Source organism: Alligator mississippiensis, chromosome 16 (assembly GCF_030867095.1).
Source record: "Alligator mississippiensis isolate rAllMis1 chromosome 16, rAllMis1, whole genome shotgun sequence".
NCBI lineage: Eukaryota > Metazoa > Chordata > Crocodylia > Alligatoridae > Alligator > Alligator mississippiensis.
Genome location: NC_081839.1, coordinates 22,036,601 through 22,056,802, shown reverse-complemented (window position 1 = coordinate 22,056,802; position 20,202 = coordinate 22,036,601). Strand labels below are relative to the sequence as shown.

General features: G+C 46.8%; 1 protein-coding gene across 1 annotated transcript in view; it reads right to left on the bottom strand.

Annotated features, from left to right (window-relative positions):
* Positions 1 to 639: 639 nt before the first annotated feature.
* DCPS (decapping enzyme, scavenger) overlaps positions 640 to 20,202 on the bottom strand; it is a 76,450-nt gene continuing 56,887 nt past the window's right edge. Inside the window, exons 4-6 of the mRNA XM_014600896.3 lie at positions 15,355 to 15,468; positions 7,464 to 7,574; positions 640 to 1,095 (exon numbers count right to left, since the gene is read on the bottom strand). Coding sequence (XP_014456382.3) covers positions 829 to 1,095; positions 7,464 to 7,574; positions 15,355 to 15,468 — 492 coding nt within the window. The 3' untranslated portion in view covers positions 640 to 828. The remainder of the gene's footprint in view (positions 1,096 to 7,463; positions 7,575 to 15,354; positions 15,469 to 20,202) is intronic.

Below are 20,202 nucleotides of genomic sequence, written 5' to 3'. Positions count from 1 at the left end.
GAATAGGCCCAGATGCGATGTGACCCCAGGGGGTGGGACATGCCTGTGGTTTGTCGGCAACTGCATCAGGCGTGAGCCTGTCACAAGTAGCCTGTGAAGTTTCAAGTGGTCTGTGTCCAGGAAAATGCTTTACACTGATCACAGAGATGGACAGCCACATATGCCTCCCACCTTTAGTACGAAGTATCAGATATTCTTTACCTCTGTATTTCCTTAATCCAAGGCTGCTGAAGAAATCCAAGGGGGGTTAAGTCACAGAACAGCCTGAAAAGTGGGTTTCATTTTGCAGGTGACTGATCAGCTGCCTCCTTGGTGGCAGGTCTAGGTCAGGGATCATAAGACAGTCTGCAAGTCATATGGTCCTTACATAAGCAATCAAAAAGAAGCTCAGTTGGGAGAGACTTTGGGTGAAGGAAAAGGACCGGCTTCATCAATCTGACTTATTTATGTTGCACTACCTTGGTTTTGAGAAATAAATTTTATTCTAAGGAAAACCTGAAATTCTGCCACTGTTGACAGGTTTACTGATACTCTTGCTTGTAAACTGACTCACTGGCAAGGTTTGCTAGAGGTGATGGCTGATGTGGGTGATGTTTTCCATTGAACATAAAAGACAGGATTAAACATGACACGCTGATAAAAAGTCTAATAAGCAATATTTATTGATAAAAAATGGAGGGAGAAGTTGTGGGAATACAATCCCAATTCTTACAAAACCCAAGTTAAAAAAAAAAAAATCAGTGACAAAAACTAAAACCCCCACACAAGTCAATGACAGACATATCCATATAAAAAGGGATTTTACCAGCCCACATTCAGTCTCTGAAATCAAGCTCTTCCTGCCTCTTGGAATTTCTTCAGCAAGGGTTCATCTGCCCGGAGAGCAAAGGTTAGTGCCTGCTTTTGGTAGTACTGGGGATCAAGCTCCAGATTGTCAATCACATGTGTCAAGAGGTGGGCTCTCTCCACCGAGATGCCAGGCGCGTCGTAGCTCAGAGCAGAGAAATGCACATGCAGGTGATAGTAGGACGGCTGGTAATGCAGGTATATCCTCAGCTGAGTACCAGCCACCCCAAAGCGCTTCAATATGGCTTCCTGGGAAAGGAAGAAGGGAAGGAATTTAATCTGCAACTCAGCCTAGTCTCTTGCGACAGTGAATGGAAAAAAAGAAAAAAAAAAAATCAAGCAACATTACTATAATTCCTTTCAGCTACAGATCCCAAAACATTCAGGACAGAAATTCCAGACTGCAGGAAACAGTCAGTGAAATGAAGTCACTTCTGGGGTGGAACATAGTAGCTGAGTACATCAAAGTGTTGTGCTGTATATTAGTTTAGCATAGGAAATGCAAATCCCAAACCCAGATGAAACTGCAAGGGGCAAAGAGTGATATTTAAGTAGTAAAATGCAATTACTCAACTGGAATTTAGCTGGGACAGGAAGGATTAATTGCTGTGCTTTAGAAGAAGTGCCATGGGACCTTTAAAATGACCAGAAGGGGTCAGGGCCCCAGTTTCAAGTCTTGTCTGTGAATGACAGAATGAGGGTTTCATTACATGTAAAAGGAGTTTATCCTCTTCTATGTTTTCACATATTTTTTCCTTTCTCAAACTCTTCCAGAAGGCAGCTGAAGGACAGGGGCATGCAGTACCAGATGCTCTGGCTGACAATCCGCCCAGCTGTAAATGCACTGCGCTCGGTGCCCGTGAGAATGCTAACCCCGAGCAGAGAAAGAGGCCACCTGCACACTAAAGATTTATGAGCCAGTCAGAGGCAGAGAGACAGACACCCAAAGCTTTCTCAGCTAAGTCCTGTCCAAGAGCTAGTCACCAGCCAAGCTCACTAGCCAGCAGGTATGTGTCTGCAGAAGAATTTAAGTGGGTGGAGATCGATGTTTGGTTCAGACATACCAAGCAATGAAACCATCAAGGAAATGGCTATAGAAGCAGATGGAGGGAAAACCTTGCTTCAGCAAAACAGTATTTCCAAGAGCAGATGTCGAGTCCGTAATGTTGTCTGAGTGGCTGAGCCATTATCTAATGTTTAAAGCACAAGGCTGAGATGCAGCAGGGGAGACAGGTGTAAAGGGGGGGGATGGGGCCTGTCATGGGGAAAAGCACCTCAGTATGATGACACACAGACGGGATAAAAAGAAAAAGTAGGTCACTTACAAGCTAGCTGAGCCCGAGGCTCCTGTAGCAGCAGAGATGGGGAAGTTCTTGCCAGCAGCACACTGCCAGCAAACCTGCCCCACCATTACTCTGCTGGTATATCCACCCCAGGCATTTTGCTTTTCCTAGACATAGCCCTGCTTCATCAAAAAGTGCAGCCCATCAGCCCAGTGGACTGGAATACCTCAGAGGCAGGAAGGAAAGCAGCACGGCTCAACACCTTCTCAGGACAAGAAGGGAGGTAATTATGGACTTGATTCTGACCTCAATACAGACAATGGAAATCTGGAGCCGCTCCAGCACTCTCAGGTTCAGACCAGCCCAGCCAAAGCCAGGATCTGGCTCATTACGAACAAGGGCTGCTTCTGTCTGCTCTCCACGCCTGCGCAGCAAGTCTTCCTGGACGGGACGCTAGATAACGCAGACACGCAGCCCCTCAGCTGTGCCTTCTCCTGGTTTTGTTGTTTTCCATTCTACTTGCTTCATTTTGCTCAGTGAGTTACAGGAACCTGTTAGCAGCCAGCATAATTAAAGCTATAAACAGCAACAGTGAGCTTGTCAGGGCCCTTCCAGCAGGCGGCTGTTTGGGAACACTGCAATCCCTCACCTAATCTCTTAATTAATCTCTACCTTTCCCGGAGCAATAACTTTCAGAATTTCCAAAGCAATGAAGGGGAAAACCTGCCACCCTGCTTTGATCTGAACTGCTTGGTACTGAGCATACCGTATCATACCTGCAAGGGGCAAGACATGGCCAGAAGGTTACAAAGCAGGATATTAATACAGGGGACAAGCTTCCATGCAGGAAAGCAGCAGCCCTTCAGCTCTACTAGGCAGTTTCTACAGCAAGTTTCTACTTGCTTCCCTGGCTCACTGCATGAGGAGAGAGCTGCATTCTCTGCACTTGCAGCCCCCTGCTCTGTCCATTGCCACTGAGCTCCCCTTCCCACAGCCCTAAATCCTGCAGCCCTCTCCCCGCCCCAGCTCAGCTCTCCTGTGTGGCAGCAAGAGCCTCCACTGGTGGCCCACTCAGCTGTGCAGAGATGTGCAGTACCCAGCCAAGCTCTGCTCTCAGTGTCAGCACTTGAAGGCATGACGGTTTTAGCTGGAACAGAACAGAAGAGGAGCTTCAGACGGCCCAGGCCAAAAGCAGTTTCCATGAAGGATTCATTGGCTTTCCAAGGGATTGGTGAAGCACTCGCTTGGCTCCAACTAAAAAACCTGGTTTCCAAGGCAGACTGTGTGCTCAGACTTTGAGCTCTCAGCCCAGACGCCAAGAGGAAAAGGGTGTTCTCTTCTAACAGTGTCAGATTCTGTTCCAAAGGGATGGGCAATATTGCAGCCTGGGCTACATTCTCCCTTAGCATGGCCAGTCCAGCCAACAAGCTGACAGAGGTGCTCAATCCCTGGCTAGCAGGCCAAATCTGGCCTGTGGCCCCACATCATTTGGCCCATGCAGTTCCCCATGGGTCTGGAAATTTGACAGTGGGAGAGCAGTGGCACTACCAAATTTCTGGACCTGTGGGGAGCCAATGTGAGTGGGGGTGATGCTGGGCTCCAAGGCCCAAGGCCAGCATGCGAAGGTAGTGGGGAGCACCAGGCCCTAATCACAGTGCACTGGGGCAGGAGTGGACAGTAGTGCCAGGCCCCCAGGACTCAATCCTGGTGAGAGGTGGTGATGCTGGGCCCCTGGGGACCAAACCCAGTGTGTGGGAGTGGTGCTGGGCCCCAGGGCCCACTTCAGGTGCTTGGGGCAGGGAGGGAGTGGGGCCAGGCCCCAAAGCCTGATCCTGGTGCATAGGGCTCATCCTAGCCCACAGATCAGTCCTAGCTCACTCATCTGGCCTATAAGGCCAGAAGGCTGAGCACCACTGACTTACATGTTTGCAGAAAATAACAACATGGGAAGCTGCATGGAGGGAAGAAGGACACTGCTACTGAAGACCAGAGCTGGAATCTAGTGTCCCTCTGGATCCCTGCCGCTACCATTGAAGTAGACCACCCCAGCACAAACCTTTTCTTAGACCCAGTTCCGAAGCTGGAGAAGAGCATATTGCTCTTTTTGGGCCACCTTGTGTTTCAGACAAGAGCAATGAAAAACGGGAATCTAAATTGGAGCCCAAGGGAAAAACCATTCAGGTAGAAAAGCGGGATGTGTCCTAACATCGGAGAGGCCCTCAGCACAAGCACTGATGGAGAAAGCCTCACTTCTGAAAACTAATGCTGCAATGTATAGACGGATGGACCATAGCCAGATCTGCTAGAGTTGTGACCCTGTCAGACTGCATGAACAAAGGAGGGTCAGTGGTTAGATAAGAGACTCCAGGACACAGGGTTAGAGCATTTCACTTTGCCCTCTAGAGCAAAGTGAACCAAGGCCTCAGCAGGAGGAGACATGTGGTGCTACACTGCAGGAGGTGTCTGGCAAGAGGACAACACATGACTGGAACCCTAACCCGCTTGTGATCATGAAAGATCCTGCAACTCCAGCCACAGAAGAGAACGCAACTCTGCCATCCATGACACAAATGTCAACGTCAAAAATTATATTTTGCTACCTCAAGGTCATCTGGATACCACTTCTCCTCCTGCTTCAGTTGTTGCAGGTAGGTCTCAGGTGCTACCCTATAGGCATGTGTTTCCAGGGGTGAAGTGATCTTCCTCCTGCATCCTGGAAGGCTCAGAGGTTTAGTTCATTGTGTGCAGAAATGAAGATATTGTTTCAGAAAAAAATTTGTTAAAGCTGGAGTGAGAGAATGGGCCACTTCTGGGATCTGAGGTAAGTTAAGGGATCACGGCATGCCCCACCCCAGTTTATACTTCCCTTTGGCTGCGGCTCAGCCCTGGGTTCCTCCCAAGAGCAAGAGGCAGGATAGTGCAAGACAAAGAACATGGAAGTTCAGACAGCTCATGCAGGGCAGTCCCAGAGCCAGAGAGCCTTTTGATCAGTGATTCTCAACCAGGGTGCCACAGCACCCTGGGGTGCCTTGAGATCCTTTTAAGCATACTGCAGGATGCCACAAAATGTCATATTTGTAAACCTAACAGTGCTGATCTATAAGATAAACCCAGAGATTTCAAATAGACTACAACTATGGATTTCGTTCTGAACACTTTGAAATAGAAAAGCTGCTTTACTATTTTTTCTGTAGGCAAAAAAGAGAGTAAAAAATAAGAGCAGGCATTTTCTAAGGGATGCCTCAAGTCTAAACAGGTCAAGAATGACTGCTTTAGAGCCTAGTTCTGACTCAAGACATGAAACCAGGCTGGAGAAAGAATCCAGACTTCTCCTTCATGTCCTATGAGAGAAGGTTAATTGGGGAGGAGAGGAAATCAGGAAATGCTTTCCATGGCCCTATGGAGACTTGCTGCTTTCCTAGGCAGAGAGCCCTTGCTATTGCCTGATGCAGTTCAAAGGGCTCCTATCATTCATCTGGCCTCTAGTGCATAAAAATGCAAGTGTGATGCAGGATGTAGAGTCCTCTTTTCATTTACTAATTTCTCTCTCTATGCACATAGGTAGCACCAGGTAGTTAATAAACAGACCCATAATGGGTGCACAGAAGGGCTAATGCTGGGTACAGAATGACAATAGATGCATGTCATTAACATCTACCTAAATCCTTTCATCCTCCGAAAGCCTCACAAACACCTCTCCTCCCCGCACTGGAACTGCAACCCCCTGGAGTGGGTGAGAACATGCCAAGCAGAGAGGATACTTTCAGATTAAGCCTAAACCTTTTTCATTCACGGACCCCTAAAAAATTCTGAAAAGAGGTGTGAGCCCCTTTGAATTATAAGTGTGCATATTCACATACTTTTGATTGATCATAGTCATCTTTCATGGACCCCTTAGACCAGGGTGGGCAATTCTTTTGGCTGGAGGGCCACTGAAAGAGTTTTGGTGAGCTCCTGGGGGCCGCAAGGGTAACCCGGGCCCTTGACAGATGCCCCGCCCCCTGGTTGCCATCTTGGGAATGCAAGTCTCATCCCTAACCCCTGACTTTTGCCACCGTAAGTCCCTCCCTTTGTCTCTGGAAGTACTCCATTTGGGAAGGACATGGCTCCATAGCATGGAGCTCCCTGCTGTTCCCCATGACCTGCACATAACACTGAGCTGAGCTGGGCTGCTGGCTCCATGGCATGTGGCTCCCTCCAGAGGCGTGCGGCTTGGGCAGACAACCCGGGAATTGCACGTGAGCCCCATGAGATAGAGCCAGGCAGACCCCACTCCCCCGCTGGCCCAGGCTCCACACTCCTGCTGCCCTGCCCTGGGCCCCTGCTGGCCCTGGTGCTAAGCTCCCATCCAGTTGCCGCTTTTCTCCTGCCTGCCACCACCATCACTCCCCCCGCCCACCCACCTGGTGCTCCCACCCCCGCCTGCCACTGCTGACACCCTTCCCCTGCCACTTGCCCACCTTCTCACCTACTCGCTGTCCCCCACTCTTCCGCTTGCCACCACTCTTCCCTCCCCCTCACTTGCCAGCACCACCACTACTTCCCCTGCCTGCTGCTTGCTGACCTACCTGTGGGGTCAAGGTCAGGGCTGTCTCATGGGCAAGGGGAGGAGCACAACGTGTGCTGCCCCCACAGTAGTGAGCAGGGCTCAGCCTCATGTAAGAACAGCAGGGGCAACCCAGAGCTGGCCAGGATGGATACAGTGAATTAGCAGGCACCCACCCATGGGCCAGATGAAATTGCCTGGTGGACTGGATTTGGCCCGTGGGCCATACTTTGCCCACCCCTGCCTTAGACAGTCTGCGAATCCCCAGGGGTCCATGGACCACAAGTCAAAAACCATTGCTCTAAACCATTTCCTCCATTTTGTGTTTTCATGTCAGTCCAGCTGCTGGGCATCACGCTGCAGCAGTCAGTGACATTATGGACAGCAGCTGCTCACATGGAATGTCACTTTTCATTTTGTCAGTGAAGTCTGACCACAGAGAAATCAATACAGTTAAGTTACTGTCCCCAGCAGAATAGGTGGGGTCTACAAAGTAGGATGCCTGCGAGGGTTGTAAGGACTTGGGTACAAAGCATTCAGGACAAACCCCCCCCCCATGCAAAGACGCTGAACCCCCCTTGCTGTAATCCACAAGTTCCCCAGTCTGCTGCATGAGCAAATGGCACTCGTGACAACAGGGCAGACTTCCTGCTGGGAAGCAAGCGGGAGCAGCAAATTTGGCAGCTGCTCCCTGCTGACAGAAATTAAGGCAATCTGCAAACTGATCTTGCATCAGTACAGTGAGACCCTGAGGGGTGCTCAGGTACCACAGACATGATAGCACCTACCTTCCCTTCCTGCAAGATGTTCTTTAGCAAAGGCAGATGCTCAGAGGTGAGGTCCCGCAGTGATTTTATCTCCCGCCGGTGGCTGATGGCTATCAAATACAGGTCATCTAGCTGCAGAGACAGGGCATTAGAAAGGTTCAAATTCAAAGGTGTAAGAAGCAGTTTGGAGAGACCAGACCTTAGAGTTTCACAGAAACAACCATGCTAAAGGGGCTGTGAATGGAACCCTGACCCACATGGATGCAGACTATCATCATCATCTATCATCTCCTGGCACCTAGATTTGGTTATAGCACACTCTGGAATAAATAAATACATGGAGTCTAGGCTTCTTTCCTCCCCCACCACAAAACCACCGGGGAATAATTTTCTACTGAATGGAGTTCTCCCACAATTTAAACATTCCCCAAAAAAGGGGAATTCCCTTTTCTCCCTTCCCCCCACAACTAAGTGCATTTGCAAATATGCTTTTCATCATTCTACAGGCTTTAAAGACCCCTTTGGTACAGTAAATGAAGCACCTGAATAAAATCGAAGGGATTACATGGTGCTGTAGGATCAACTCTTTACTAATACAGTTCTTTTCCTCTTTCTTCACTTGCTACGCATTCCTCCAGCTTTCAGTATTATTCTTTTCTTTTGTCAATATGTTTAAATGAATTAGCAGACTAAGCCAACTTTCAGAATAATATGTTACGCTTAGAGCATCTTTTACATATCCCAAAGACAGTTTTTAAAATCCTGATATCAAGTCCCATAATACCCCCATGAGTTAGACCAGGGGTGCTTAAACCTGGCTTTCAGTCCCATGCCATCCAGCCCAAAATTTGGCAGTGAGTGACATGACTCTCCCACCACCAAATTTCCAGACCTGTGGGAAGTCTCTGTGTGCTGGATCAGGTGCCTAATCCCAGCATGTAGGGCTGGGCAAAGGCAGTGATGGGCCCCAGGGCCCAATCCTAGCATGCTGGGGCAGAAGGCAGCAGTGCCAGGCCCCTGGGGGACCAATCCTGACAGGCAGGGTTGGTGCCAGGCCCCTGGGAACCAAAACCAGCATGTGGGGGTAGCATGGCCTCCAGGGCCCACTTCATATGCTCAGGGCAGGGTGTCAGGCCCCAGGGCCTGATCCTGGTCCACAAGACTTGATCCAGCCAGTGGACTGGCCCTGCTCCATTCATCTGGCCCACATGGCCAAAAGGTTGAGCACAGAGTTAGACAAAGTATCATCACTCCCATTTTAATGGCAGGTAAACTGAGGCACAAATTGCCTATGATCAGCATAAGCCAACGGCAGAATTTGGAAGAAAAGTCAAGAATCTAGATTCCTAAATATTTTTAATGCGTTTAAGTGGTTGCCTTCCTGCAGGACAAGAGAGCAGTTAATCTTCCTACGCAGGTGTTAACAGGGATTTTCTAAGAATTCAGAAGGGCAAAAGCATAAACTTTAGATTTTAGAATGAAAAGTTTTCATATTTCTGTGCGGCATTACAAATACACAGGGACAGCTTCCAATCCTCACGGTTCCATAAATAACTAGCCCTTTTCTTAGGAGCTAGTCAGACAACTGGCAATACTAACACAGTGAGAAATTCAGATAGACTTCTGGAATCTCCCAAAACACTTTATTCATTAAATGTTTGACAAACGTAAAAAAATCATTACACATTAAAAAAAAATATATATATAATTTTGGCCAGGTAGTACATGGAGGTCCCACAAAAGGACCTCCCATGCACAAAAGGTCCCTCTGCTCTTGCTTTTCTGAAGGGCTGGCCTAGCAATTAAATCATGTTATGAAGATGTGATACAGCAGCACGTGCATGCATACCACATATTGATAACTGTTGATATAGCTGTAGGTCCCAGAAGGGCAGCCTTGCAAACCCTACTGATTGTGTGTGTATTTTGCTCTCTGATGGCAAAGCTTTGCAGAAGGTTGCTTTAATAAGCCCATTATCTCAGCTTTCCTCTGCTTCTGGAACAGACTTCTGACTTTATATTAACATTCCCTTCTTGCAGTTCTGCAGCTTGTGCCATCCATGTATCATTTTTTGCTTTCAAAGAGTACAATCAATGTGCGCAGAAAACAAGTAATTGAGACCAAGCACATCCTTGCACATTTAAAAGCAAGCCTGTCTATTCTGAAACAGCTGGGAAGATGGCTCCCAGGATGCCTGTTCAAACACCCAAATGCACAGTGCTTTCAATTACATCTTTTGGCTTCCAAGGAACAAGCTGATTTTCATAACCTAACCCTGTCATCCTCAGACTGGCCCAGTTAACACTGTGGGCGCACTCCACAGCTCCTGAAGAAGACAGCAAATTATTGTGTCTTATTAAAATCACCCTGGGCTCCCTGTCAGAGTATGATTGCAGAAGAAAAGCAAGTATCCCTCTTCTCAGAGGAACATCTGTACATGGCTGTTTGAAATAAATAAGCCAGTTGCTTAAAAAAAAAAGGCTGGGGGTGATGTAATGTAGAGCGTTTTGGGCAACGCCTCAGGGCTCCCATGGGCTTGAGACGGAAATGAACACTCAGAGAAGGCCAAAAATGGACTTTTTGTCACGTGTTTAACTAAAACTCATTCCTCTGTGTGGTCCAAGCACACAAACAGCTACTGTATTTCCTGGGTATTGCTTTTCTCCCACCAAGCTCAGCCTGGCAAGGATCCTCCTCATCCAAACCTCAGCAGCTGAAAGGGATGATCAGAGATGCTTCCTGTCCTGAACTGGATGCCTGGGATTTCCCACATGATGCTGGTGGGCTGGAACAGATGCTGAGCTACAATTTCAGTCTAAAAATGAGGATCGTGCAGTTGGAGAAAAGTTAGTCACATGGACATGTGTAACGAATCAGTGATGGTAGGGAAGGAGTAATCATACTTTACAGAGCACACCATCCACCAGATTCGCAGTTAGCATAAATTGGTGTAGCTGGCCCCACCAAATCAATGGATTTATGCCATTCACACCAGCTAAGCATCCAGCCCTACAAACCTTAGATTTTCTATCTGTCAGCCTGTGTCAAACACAAATGTCTTAACCCTAAAATCTGTCTTTTGTCCACACTGGGTGCATCTACACAAGACACTTAATGTGCAGAAGACTAATTCTACTGCGCATTACAGTGGCAGGCAAAGCCCGTGCTAATGCGCAGTAGATTTAGTCTAATGCACAGTAGCATCATAAAAAAATCTGTTCATCTGTGCTAATGTGCAGGAGTGTAGATTACAGTGCATTAATGAAGGTGTAGACATGCCTAGTGAAGCACATGCCATGCAAGCCTCCAGCCACTAGGGAAAGATTGATATTCACAACTGGGCAGGCCAAAGGGCAATGGACACTTCTGGTTAGCCCAGAAGTCTCATTACTTGCACATGCCTTTGAGAAGGTTACCCAGCATGCAACTGCTTCAGATGTTCCTCTCATACCCAGCATGCAACATTACAGATGGCTCTACCCAGAGGAAGCCTGAAAATAGTTCCCCTCTCATCTTTTCTGTAGGTTGGATGGGTGGGAGGTTGGGAGGAGGGATGGGTAGATGATGCAGATTCAACACTTGACAGTCTGAGTAGTGTCAGCAGCTTTTGTTCTCAGAATACTGAGGTCACCAACACGAACAAGGATTTCAAAGTGTAAACAAGCACACAATTCTTCCTGCAATCCAGCAACCTCAAATAATTAAAAAGGTCCGTATGTGCATCATCCTCAATTGAAGTGCTAAGTTACTGGAACACAATCCTACTAAGCAGGCTTCCAACTCCTAGTCTCAGAGACTTTTTGACAGTCCTACTGGAAGCCATGTGTAGCTTCTTTAATTTAATTTGGTAGCCTAGGCCTCTGAGATGGAGTATATCATCTTTTTACACTCTTAACTTCATCAATTTCCCCTCTCCCAAATACACGTCCCTGAACTTCCCACAAAGCAGGTGACGCAAAGAATGTCATTCTACTCTTCTGGGGGCAGAATCTCTCCAGTCTACGAGTCAGATGTGCGACCTGCTGAACGGCAGAGATCAGATATCACATAAAGGCTTGGAAAAAATGCATTGCAACTCTAGTGCTTTCTTTTCTCCTCCTCCGCTCCTGTTCCTGAGGGGACATCTCTGGTAAAACAGCATTTCTGCAAATAAAAATAAATAATCCATTTGTACACTGCCAAGAGCGTGCCACACGTTTTATAGGGCACTCTGCACTTCTAAATCAGCTTCCATCCAAGGATCTCAAGGCAGCTGGCAAACTTAATCTGATTAAGTTTCACAATATCCACTGCAAGGGAGATGAGAATTATCCTCATCTTACTGAGATGAAAAAGGAGACAGAGGAGGAAGGAACATGCTCAAGGTCACATAGTAAGCCAGCAGAAGGAAAAAACAGAACCCCAGAGGCCCTGAGTAGACCCCCTTTCCCCCTGACCCCAGGGCTTATTTGTCTTTTTACCAGGCCATCCTGTTCCTAGTGGTTAAAGGGAGCCATGCCGGAGCAGAAGCAGGCTGACAACTGGAGGGCATGGCCCAATCTCACCATTAGGGTTACCATATTTCTAGAATCAAAAAAGAGGACACCTGGGGGGGGGGAATTGGGGCGGGGGTATATGATTGTGGAGGGGGCAGTGATATACCCATGCCCTGCTTCTGCCCCTCACTCCTAAGCCCCTGCCCCTCAGTACCAACCCACAGCCGTCTGCCCCTGCAGCCGTGCTGCTTGCTGGCCCATGACCCCCGACATCCAATCACCCTGCCTGCTCCTCCCAGTCCCAAGCAACCAAGCTGCTAGTGCCTGGGAAAGCAGAGGCAAAGCAAAAAAACAGGACATTTGCTCGCATTTTAAAAACCTGCCAGAACAGGACAGGGGGGCAAAAAAGAGGACATATCTGGGAAAACCCAGACGTATGGTAACCCTAGACACCATGACGCTAGGAGGCAGATAGTGAAATGGGCCAAGCTGTCCAGCTGCAAGTCTGAGCTTGCAAGGGAGAAGGAAACACTCTACCACAAGCCAGGAAAAAGGCTGTAGCAAGGAACAAAGAGCTGACCCCAAAATACAGGCTATCATAATAAACTGAGCAGCTGGGGAGAGAGCAAGAGAGCCCAAGGAAGGGGAAAAGCAGGTGGGAGAGGAACCTTGAGGAAACCAGGGAGTGGCAAGTTAAAGATATTAACCTCAATGGCCACTGATACCTATGGAGCCAAGGATAGAAGTGTACACCCTTTCTAAGGCCTTCTCACACGAGTAGCCTGCCACGGAGAACCAGCTTGGGATGTAAAGGATCATAAATCCTGAACAATCACCATCTAGGAAATAGGGTCTAAAGGTCTTTAGTCTTTGTGTAGCCTTAACAACTCATTAGGAAGGCAGTACTGACTGGTTTTTACATCTCTGGAGCTGCCCATTATCAATTTCCAAACACGTGGGTTGCCATGCAGAAAGGGTACCACAGAGCCAGCCCTGAGCTTTTTAACGACTCCTTCCCTCCGTAGCATCATGAAAGAGCAGGGGGCTGAAGGAAGAATGCGTATTTAAAAGATTATTTTCCAAAGGCAGTAGAGCCCTAGGAAGAGAGCAGCAATAACATCTGCTAGGACTCAGGATGGAATGGCAAGGCTCCCATAGGCTTGGTTCTAGCTCTTCCATCTCCGGTGCTACTGGAATCACGCACCACAGTTTTCAAGCTAGTAGCTGAGTTTTCCAACCTTCCCACAAAACATTCTTCATCAAAAAATGTTTACATGACAGCATTTCGCAGTGATATTTGTTCATCTTTATCCTCAGTTTAAATATGAGGAAAACAGAGACAGAGTAGGGGCGATTCACCCAAGGCTTCACAGAAATTCAGTGGCAAAGCTAGGAGCAGGTGTTCATGACACCCATAACCGCTAGGGGTGCACTGATAAAGATTTTTTGGGCCGATATTGATGGCTGATTATTAACCAGCCATATCGTCCGATACTGATCCGACTGCCGATATGCAGCTTGGCAGCTTGGAGAGCAATGTTCAGCTAGTAAATCTGTTGGGGGGAAGAAGGGAAGGGGCATGGGGGCACAGATCAAGGCCGCCATAAAGGAGAGAGTGGGGCTGGGGCAGGTGCTGCACAGCTGAGCCAGAGTGAGGGACAGAGCCACAGTTCATCCAGAGGGGCATGGGGGGCGGCTCCCGCCACTGCACGCACCCTCAGGGGGGTCATGGGGGGCATGTGCCCCCCGGATCTGTGCATGGGGTGAGGGCAGACTTCCTGCTGCTGGCTGGAGCCAGAGGCTGAGCCAGCCTCTTCCTGGTGGGGGGGCTGGGCCAGGGCTGCACTTGGGGCAGGTGGCAACAGTGCTGGCGGGGGGGGGGGGGGGGGGGGGGGGGGCGGGCTATGGGAGGACTACAACCACCCCAAAATTTGCCATAGCCCTCACTCCCAGCACCGCCACCTGCCTAAGCATAGCCCAGGCCCAGGCAAACTCCTTCACCGAGAAGAGTTCAGTGCAGCCGCCAGCCCCAAGTGTGCAGCGACAGCTCGCCCTCAGTCCACACACAGATCTGGAAGGCATGTACCCCCCATGCCTCCCCCAGGATGTGTGCAGCTGTAGGAGCCACCCCTGCCCCCCTCAACCCCGCATGAGCCGTGGCTCTGTCCCCCGCCCCATGCCAGTTGTGCAGCACCTGCCCCTGCCCCAGCCTCACTCCCTCCCTTGATCTGCACCCCCACGTCCCTTCCCCCCAACAGACTTAGCAGCCAGACACTGTTCTGCAGGCTGCCGGGCTGCACTCCTGGCCATGTGCATGCTGCCGTTGCATGCACGCAAGTGGCATTTATTGGCAACATTATCGGCTACATCAGCCAAAAAAAGCCATTTGCCATTAATGTCAATTTTCCTTTTATTGGTGCCAATATGATATGAACCGATGTATCGGTGCACCTCTAATAACTGCAGAATCACACTTCAACCAAAAGTTATAAGATTATTTTACAGCCTTAACTCAAAATGCTCTCAAGAGACAAATGGGTTATTTTCAGTTCCCTTCTAAATGCTTTAGCAAGCAGAAAGATGAAAAGTTTTCCTCACTTTTGCCTGGATAAATGTTCAGAGGACCAGAGACCCCTGGTGAAATGCCATCTCTGTTGACTTCAATGAAACTGGGGTTGCACCCTTGGCATCTATTTTGAGGTCTGAGAATTTAATTTCTATTTTCTTGGTTGCAAGCCTTGTGGTTTCCACCTTAATAGTACTGAATAAAACAATTAGGTATAAGGGGGGGGAGAGAAGGGGGAAGGAAATGCTTGTAAAAAACCCCTACTAAATATAGTATTACAGATTGGGCGACAATCTATGGACTTTCTGATATGAAGAAAGGGCAGCCACTCCAGTAAAGGGTTAAGCAAGCTACCTACAAGGTGATAACATTATGACGACAGCTTTAAGGCAAGTGACACACAGTTAAACATTTGAAGGAGAAGGAAAATTAATTGGGTCAATTAAAAAGGACAGTTTGTTTGATTTATGCCTAAAGTTTTAGGTTTACAAAAATGAGGTTTTATAAAAGTTTAAAATAGCAGAAATTCATCCAGGACAGACATGTAATTTTGTCTGGTTTTAAACATGACCTGGCAGCATCAGCACCAAGGTAGGAAAGCTAGAAAATAAACTTGGCTAGTAAGTCACTAACAAAATTGGAACCAACCAGTGCATCTGCTATGTCCATGCTTAATAAACTGTAAGAAGCGTTACACTGTGTTAATGGTGTGTACCCAAACTCAGTGCTCATGGGGAAAAAGGTTAATCCAATTTTTCAAACCTTTGGTTGTAAGTGCCTCAAGACTTATTATTAATGTAAAAATATTACTTCTTTTGTGTTACTTTAAAGTAAGTGGTGGAAAAAGAATCAAGTGAGCGGCTAACCAACCTGTTTTTGATTCCATTTAAAATCTGGAATGAGAACAAAGCCATTGCAAGGATCAGGGTTTTCATGGATTATCCGATCAGCCTCAGCCTTTTTCTCCAGAATATTATATACCCACTGAAAGAAAAAAAAAACAACAATTATTAAAAGCAGCAAAAGAACAAAATACTGCACCTTTACGCTAACCTCTTAAATTAATTCCAATCTACCACTAGTGGAAATTACAGGAACTGTACTTGGATTTATAAAGAGCCGAATTATTTTATGGTCAGCAACATTTGTAGTTAATTATCTGTAAAATAATCAAATATTATGCTCCAGAGTATCATGATTATCACAGGTGAAAAATACCTTCCTGACCCCACTTATAGCACTGCACAATTGACTGGATGAATTAAGGGGGATTTTTTCTTTCCTTTGATATGCTAAGTATTGGCCGCAGCTGGAGATGGGATAGTGAAGTTAGATGGTCTAATCCAGTACAGCAGTTGCTACATTCAGGTGTAACAGAATTCATCCCTGGCAGGACCCATCTGTCCTATGAAAGAGACATTGCTGAAACATGGCTGTTAAATAAGACTGGGTAGCAAGCTCCCCAAAGGTATTAAATCTGACTAAGGTCTTTGTAACAGTGGGACTTCTGAATATAACTTGAGCCCACCTCAATATAAATTACTATTAACAAGAGTGCCAGTCACCAGGAAACATATCACATGGTACAACATGGCTGGCTCTTGCCAGTCTAGCTATCCAAAGTTATCTGATAACCAGGTTAAAAACAATCAAGGGTGCTTGCAGGCATAACACCCCCTCCGCTCCCACACCAAACAGCGTTTTACATTAAACTCGGCATGTTGCTGCGCTGACACATGCCCAGAACAGGCAGCACATACTTCAACCCAGTTCATCTGACATCTGTAAAGATCAGGTGCTTTAGCAGGGTTTTGTTGGTGCTTTTATCTAATAGTTGATTGAATCAGCTTTACCTAAAAGTGTCAAAAAGCCCTGCTGAAGCACCTGATCTTTACAGATGCTCCAGAGCCAGGCCGAAGTAACGTGCTGCTTCTTCCAGTAAAGAGCGTTTTGGGTTTGTTTCTTTTAAACATCTGCAGCCAGCCAAAGAGCACAAGCCCTAGCTTTAAACAAGTTTGTTCACAGACTCAATCAAACAGTTGTAACCCATTCTGTCTTCCTTCATGTGAAGCAGCCATGCGGTAAGTAGGGCTAGTTTCATGGGAAAGAACAGACTCCCTTAACATGGGGAACCTGTGATCAATGTTTTATGCTGCATCCATTCCCATTAATTCCACTTTAAGGACCTCTGCAGTCTGGCACTTGGACACTTCCTCTGGGTGACTTGCTAAATCACTCCAGTGATTTAGCATAAAACTTAACATGGAAAAAGAGCTTTAAATAGATGGACACTGGGCCCAGGAAGCTCATCACGGCACTGGACAGTTGCACACAATGGGACTCTACTCTTGGGAGCAGAAATAGGTAAAGACACAGGGGCCCACCACTGTTTTAGGCCCCCTAAAGTTACAGGCAGAATGCATGGCAGGATGGCACCTTAGAGAATAACTGACATGAGAGGTATGAGCTTTCATAGGCAACAGCATCTGACAACTCTGTCAGCATCTGATGACGTGGCTGTTGCCTAAGAAAGCTCATACCTCTCTGAACCAGTTAGTCTCTAAGGTGCCACCCTGCCCTGCCTTCTGCCTGACTTTGGACTAACAGCTAACTACCACTCAGCAGTCCCAGGAAATTTAGCATATGGAGACAGAATGGCACCTGCCTGAGCTCCAGTAGGCAAACCGCACCTCAATAAGCCAGGGGGTTAATTCCACTGTCACAATATTCTGAGTGTATTTGCAAAAAGTTTCTCCACAGCTATGTCAGAACACCCTTTTTTTTTTTTTTTTTTTATTTCCCAAAGAACACATCTCAGATACCAGAAGAGATGATAACCTATGTCTTAAAATGCCTTTCAGACAGGATTACAGACCACCTGGTAGGGCATGGGCACATGAAGAGATTCTCTCTAGGCAAGCCAGAGAGTAACTTTACAGCTAGCTCTGCAACTAAGACGTATGTACCTGCTCTTCCCTAGCAGTAAACGTGAGGTATACTGTCCCACCTTCATAGACGGGTAAGGTACCTTGCATATACTGTGAAAAAGAATGTGCATTATGTTCACAGCTTAATTTGCCTTGCAGTGACTTGTTTTTGTAGCCAACCCCTCAGCTATCTCCTAAGCAGAAATCAAGGCACTGTCTGCACTTTATAAAAGGAGGAACTGAGAAGAAGTCAGTACTATGTAGGCAAAGCACTCTAGTCTGGACCTTCCAACCAGCTTTAACCACAGCAAGTCAATGGCAGACCTGACTAGAGAAGCCAGTAATCTCAACAACCCCCAGTCACCAGTTCTAACAGGCACGCTGTAGGTTCGATCAGTGGTGAGCCAGTCCTATCCTGCTGCTGCACTACGCCTCTTTCAATCACTCCTCCATCTGCCTACAGTACTCTGATGCCATGGTGAGACAGACCTATTAGATCAAGCCTTTTCACTGCTGATAAACCAGTATGACAGAAGACACTGGCCTTCAAACACTGGGCCCTTCCCACTGTCAGTGTCAAGCAACACTGCCTTTAGAGCAAGCTGGGTACTGCTGGCATGCATTGCAGAACTGAGGACAATGGACAGAGAGCTGCCAGTTTGCTAGGGGGCTAAGGTACCTTTCACACCACTACACTATGTTCTCCTGATAAAGCTTCTTGGGTTCAAGCTTATAAATCTCCCAGAGCCTTAGATGAACAGCAAAGGATTTTGTTATATTTGGAGCCTTTTACTCAGGGGCAGCTAGATCAGTTCCCCATCACTGATGTCCAAGATAACATCCCAAGAATGTAAAGGCCTCAATTTTAGGAATACCACCGGCTTAGGTTTTAAATGAGTTGCTGCAAATATTTCCTGGGAGACTCTGGTGATGCCTCCAGCATTAACTAAGTTTTTCAAGTAGAAGTTCTTACCTTCTGTCCCATTTCTTTGTCCCATTTCAAGACTTGTTTCTATCACTTTGAAACCTCAAATATTTCCTCCCAGTCAATGCCCTACCGTATTTGGAACCAAGCTGGTTCCACCTGACCTAGAAAGGAACTGTAGTTAGCCATATTAGTCTGAAGTCAAGTAGAAGGCAAGGTGTGTGTATATCTAACAAATATATCTGTACAGATGCATCTATTTAGCTATATATTTTGGTTAGTCTGTAAGTTGCAAATCTACCTTACCTTCTACAACAGGGGAATCTACATGCTTTTAATTTAAAGAACCTTCCGTCTGAAAGGATGGAGACTGAGGTAGAGAACAGGGTGTCCTTTGCAAGATGGACGTTAAGGTTTTCTTCACCCTTCCCCCCGCTTTCTTCTGCTCTACTGATTTCAAGAAGAGGAAACAGAGAAAGAGGGACTAGAACATCAAAAGCTCAGAGGGGTCGGGTATATCAGAAGACTTTGCTGGTGGATGTCTCCTAGTTTATCCAAAACAGACACCTCTGATGGCCTTTGTTAATAAGCTTTCCTAGGTGGATGACTACAAATTCTAGCAGGCCATGCAGAGATGCATACTGAAATACACAGAGAGGGCTATTCTAGTACCTTGCAGAGGAAGCTGGCAGGACCATGAACCCTATAGTCTTCAGAGCAAAGACATGAAAAAAAATGTTTGCGTAGGCTGCTGTCATTTTCCAGAGCAAATACTATTTTGCTTTTTCACAGCTAATAAATGCTGTTGTACGTTATTGGTGCTGTAGCCTGACTGCTGGCAGGAGAGTGAAAAAAAATGGAGCAAATAAAAGTGTGGGGAGTAATTGAAAGCAGACTGCAGCCTGCAAAGTGGCCTCCATCACTAGATGCAGAAAACATGTTGAGCAATCAGAAAAACAAACAGCAAATATTCTTAACTGCTTCAGCACTGCTTTGGGTAGCAGATAAGTGGAGGCAAATGCCCTTGGCTGCCCTGAGTAATAAATAAATGCATCACTACTAGAGCTCTGATATTGCAATGGGGCTTATAAGCACCTTCAAGAAATAAATGTTATTTCTAACTGCCTCAGGAAAGCCTCAGCTCCAGCCACATGACAGAACATGCACCACCCTTATCAGGGATCCAGAGGCACCACCATGAAACAGAGCACATGAAACTGTAGCAAACAACAGGGAAGAGGGCTGGGAACCGTTTGAATTGTGTGCCAGTTTTATTTTTTATAACAGTTGATGTACAGATTAGCCACATTAATAATCATCATTTCTAATGTGCTGTATAGTGATCTCTGGAAACCTTAACTGAATTATTGAGTCAACATTATATTTTCTGAATAATTTTGCTCCTCCTTTTGTGCAAGACTTGGTCCCAACAGACAAGAGAACTATTCCCTACCCTGCAAAGCAGAGAAATATGACAATGAGTGGAGTTGTTCAGTCAGATGGCACATAAGAAAAGAGACAAATCTACTCCCACTGGCAACAGAAGTCTAATACAATTTTGGCGAAACCAAAACCATCCAAAGCAGAGGGTTTGTATACAAACAGGACAGCATTCATCTTTCTTTAGTGACTATCTCCCAGCCCAGGAGAGAAGTTTTCCATATGGAATATCTGAATTGCAAATTAGAAACTGAAGCAATTTAGGAATGAGAGGAATCATAACTGTATCACATCTTTCTTTCTGAAGGATTGAAAAAACTTTACAGAAATTATACCACAGGCATGCAGCAGCCCCTCTCCCACACGGTGTGGAGGGCAACAGCAACACAGTATGGGGCAAGCTGTCCAACAGGAGGTCTGAGCAGA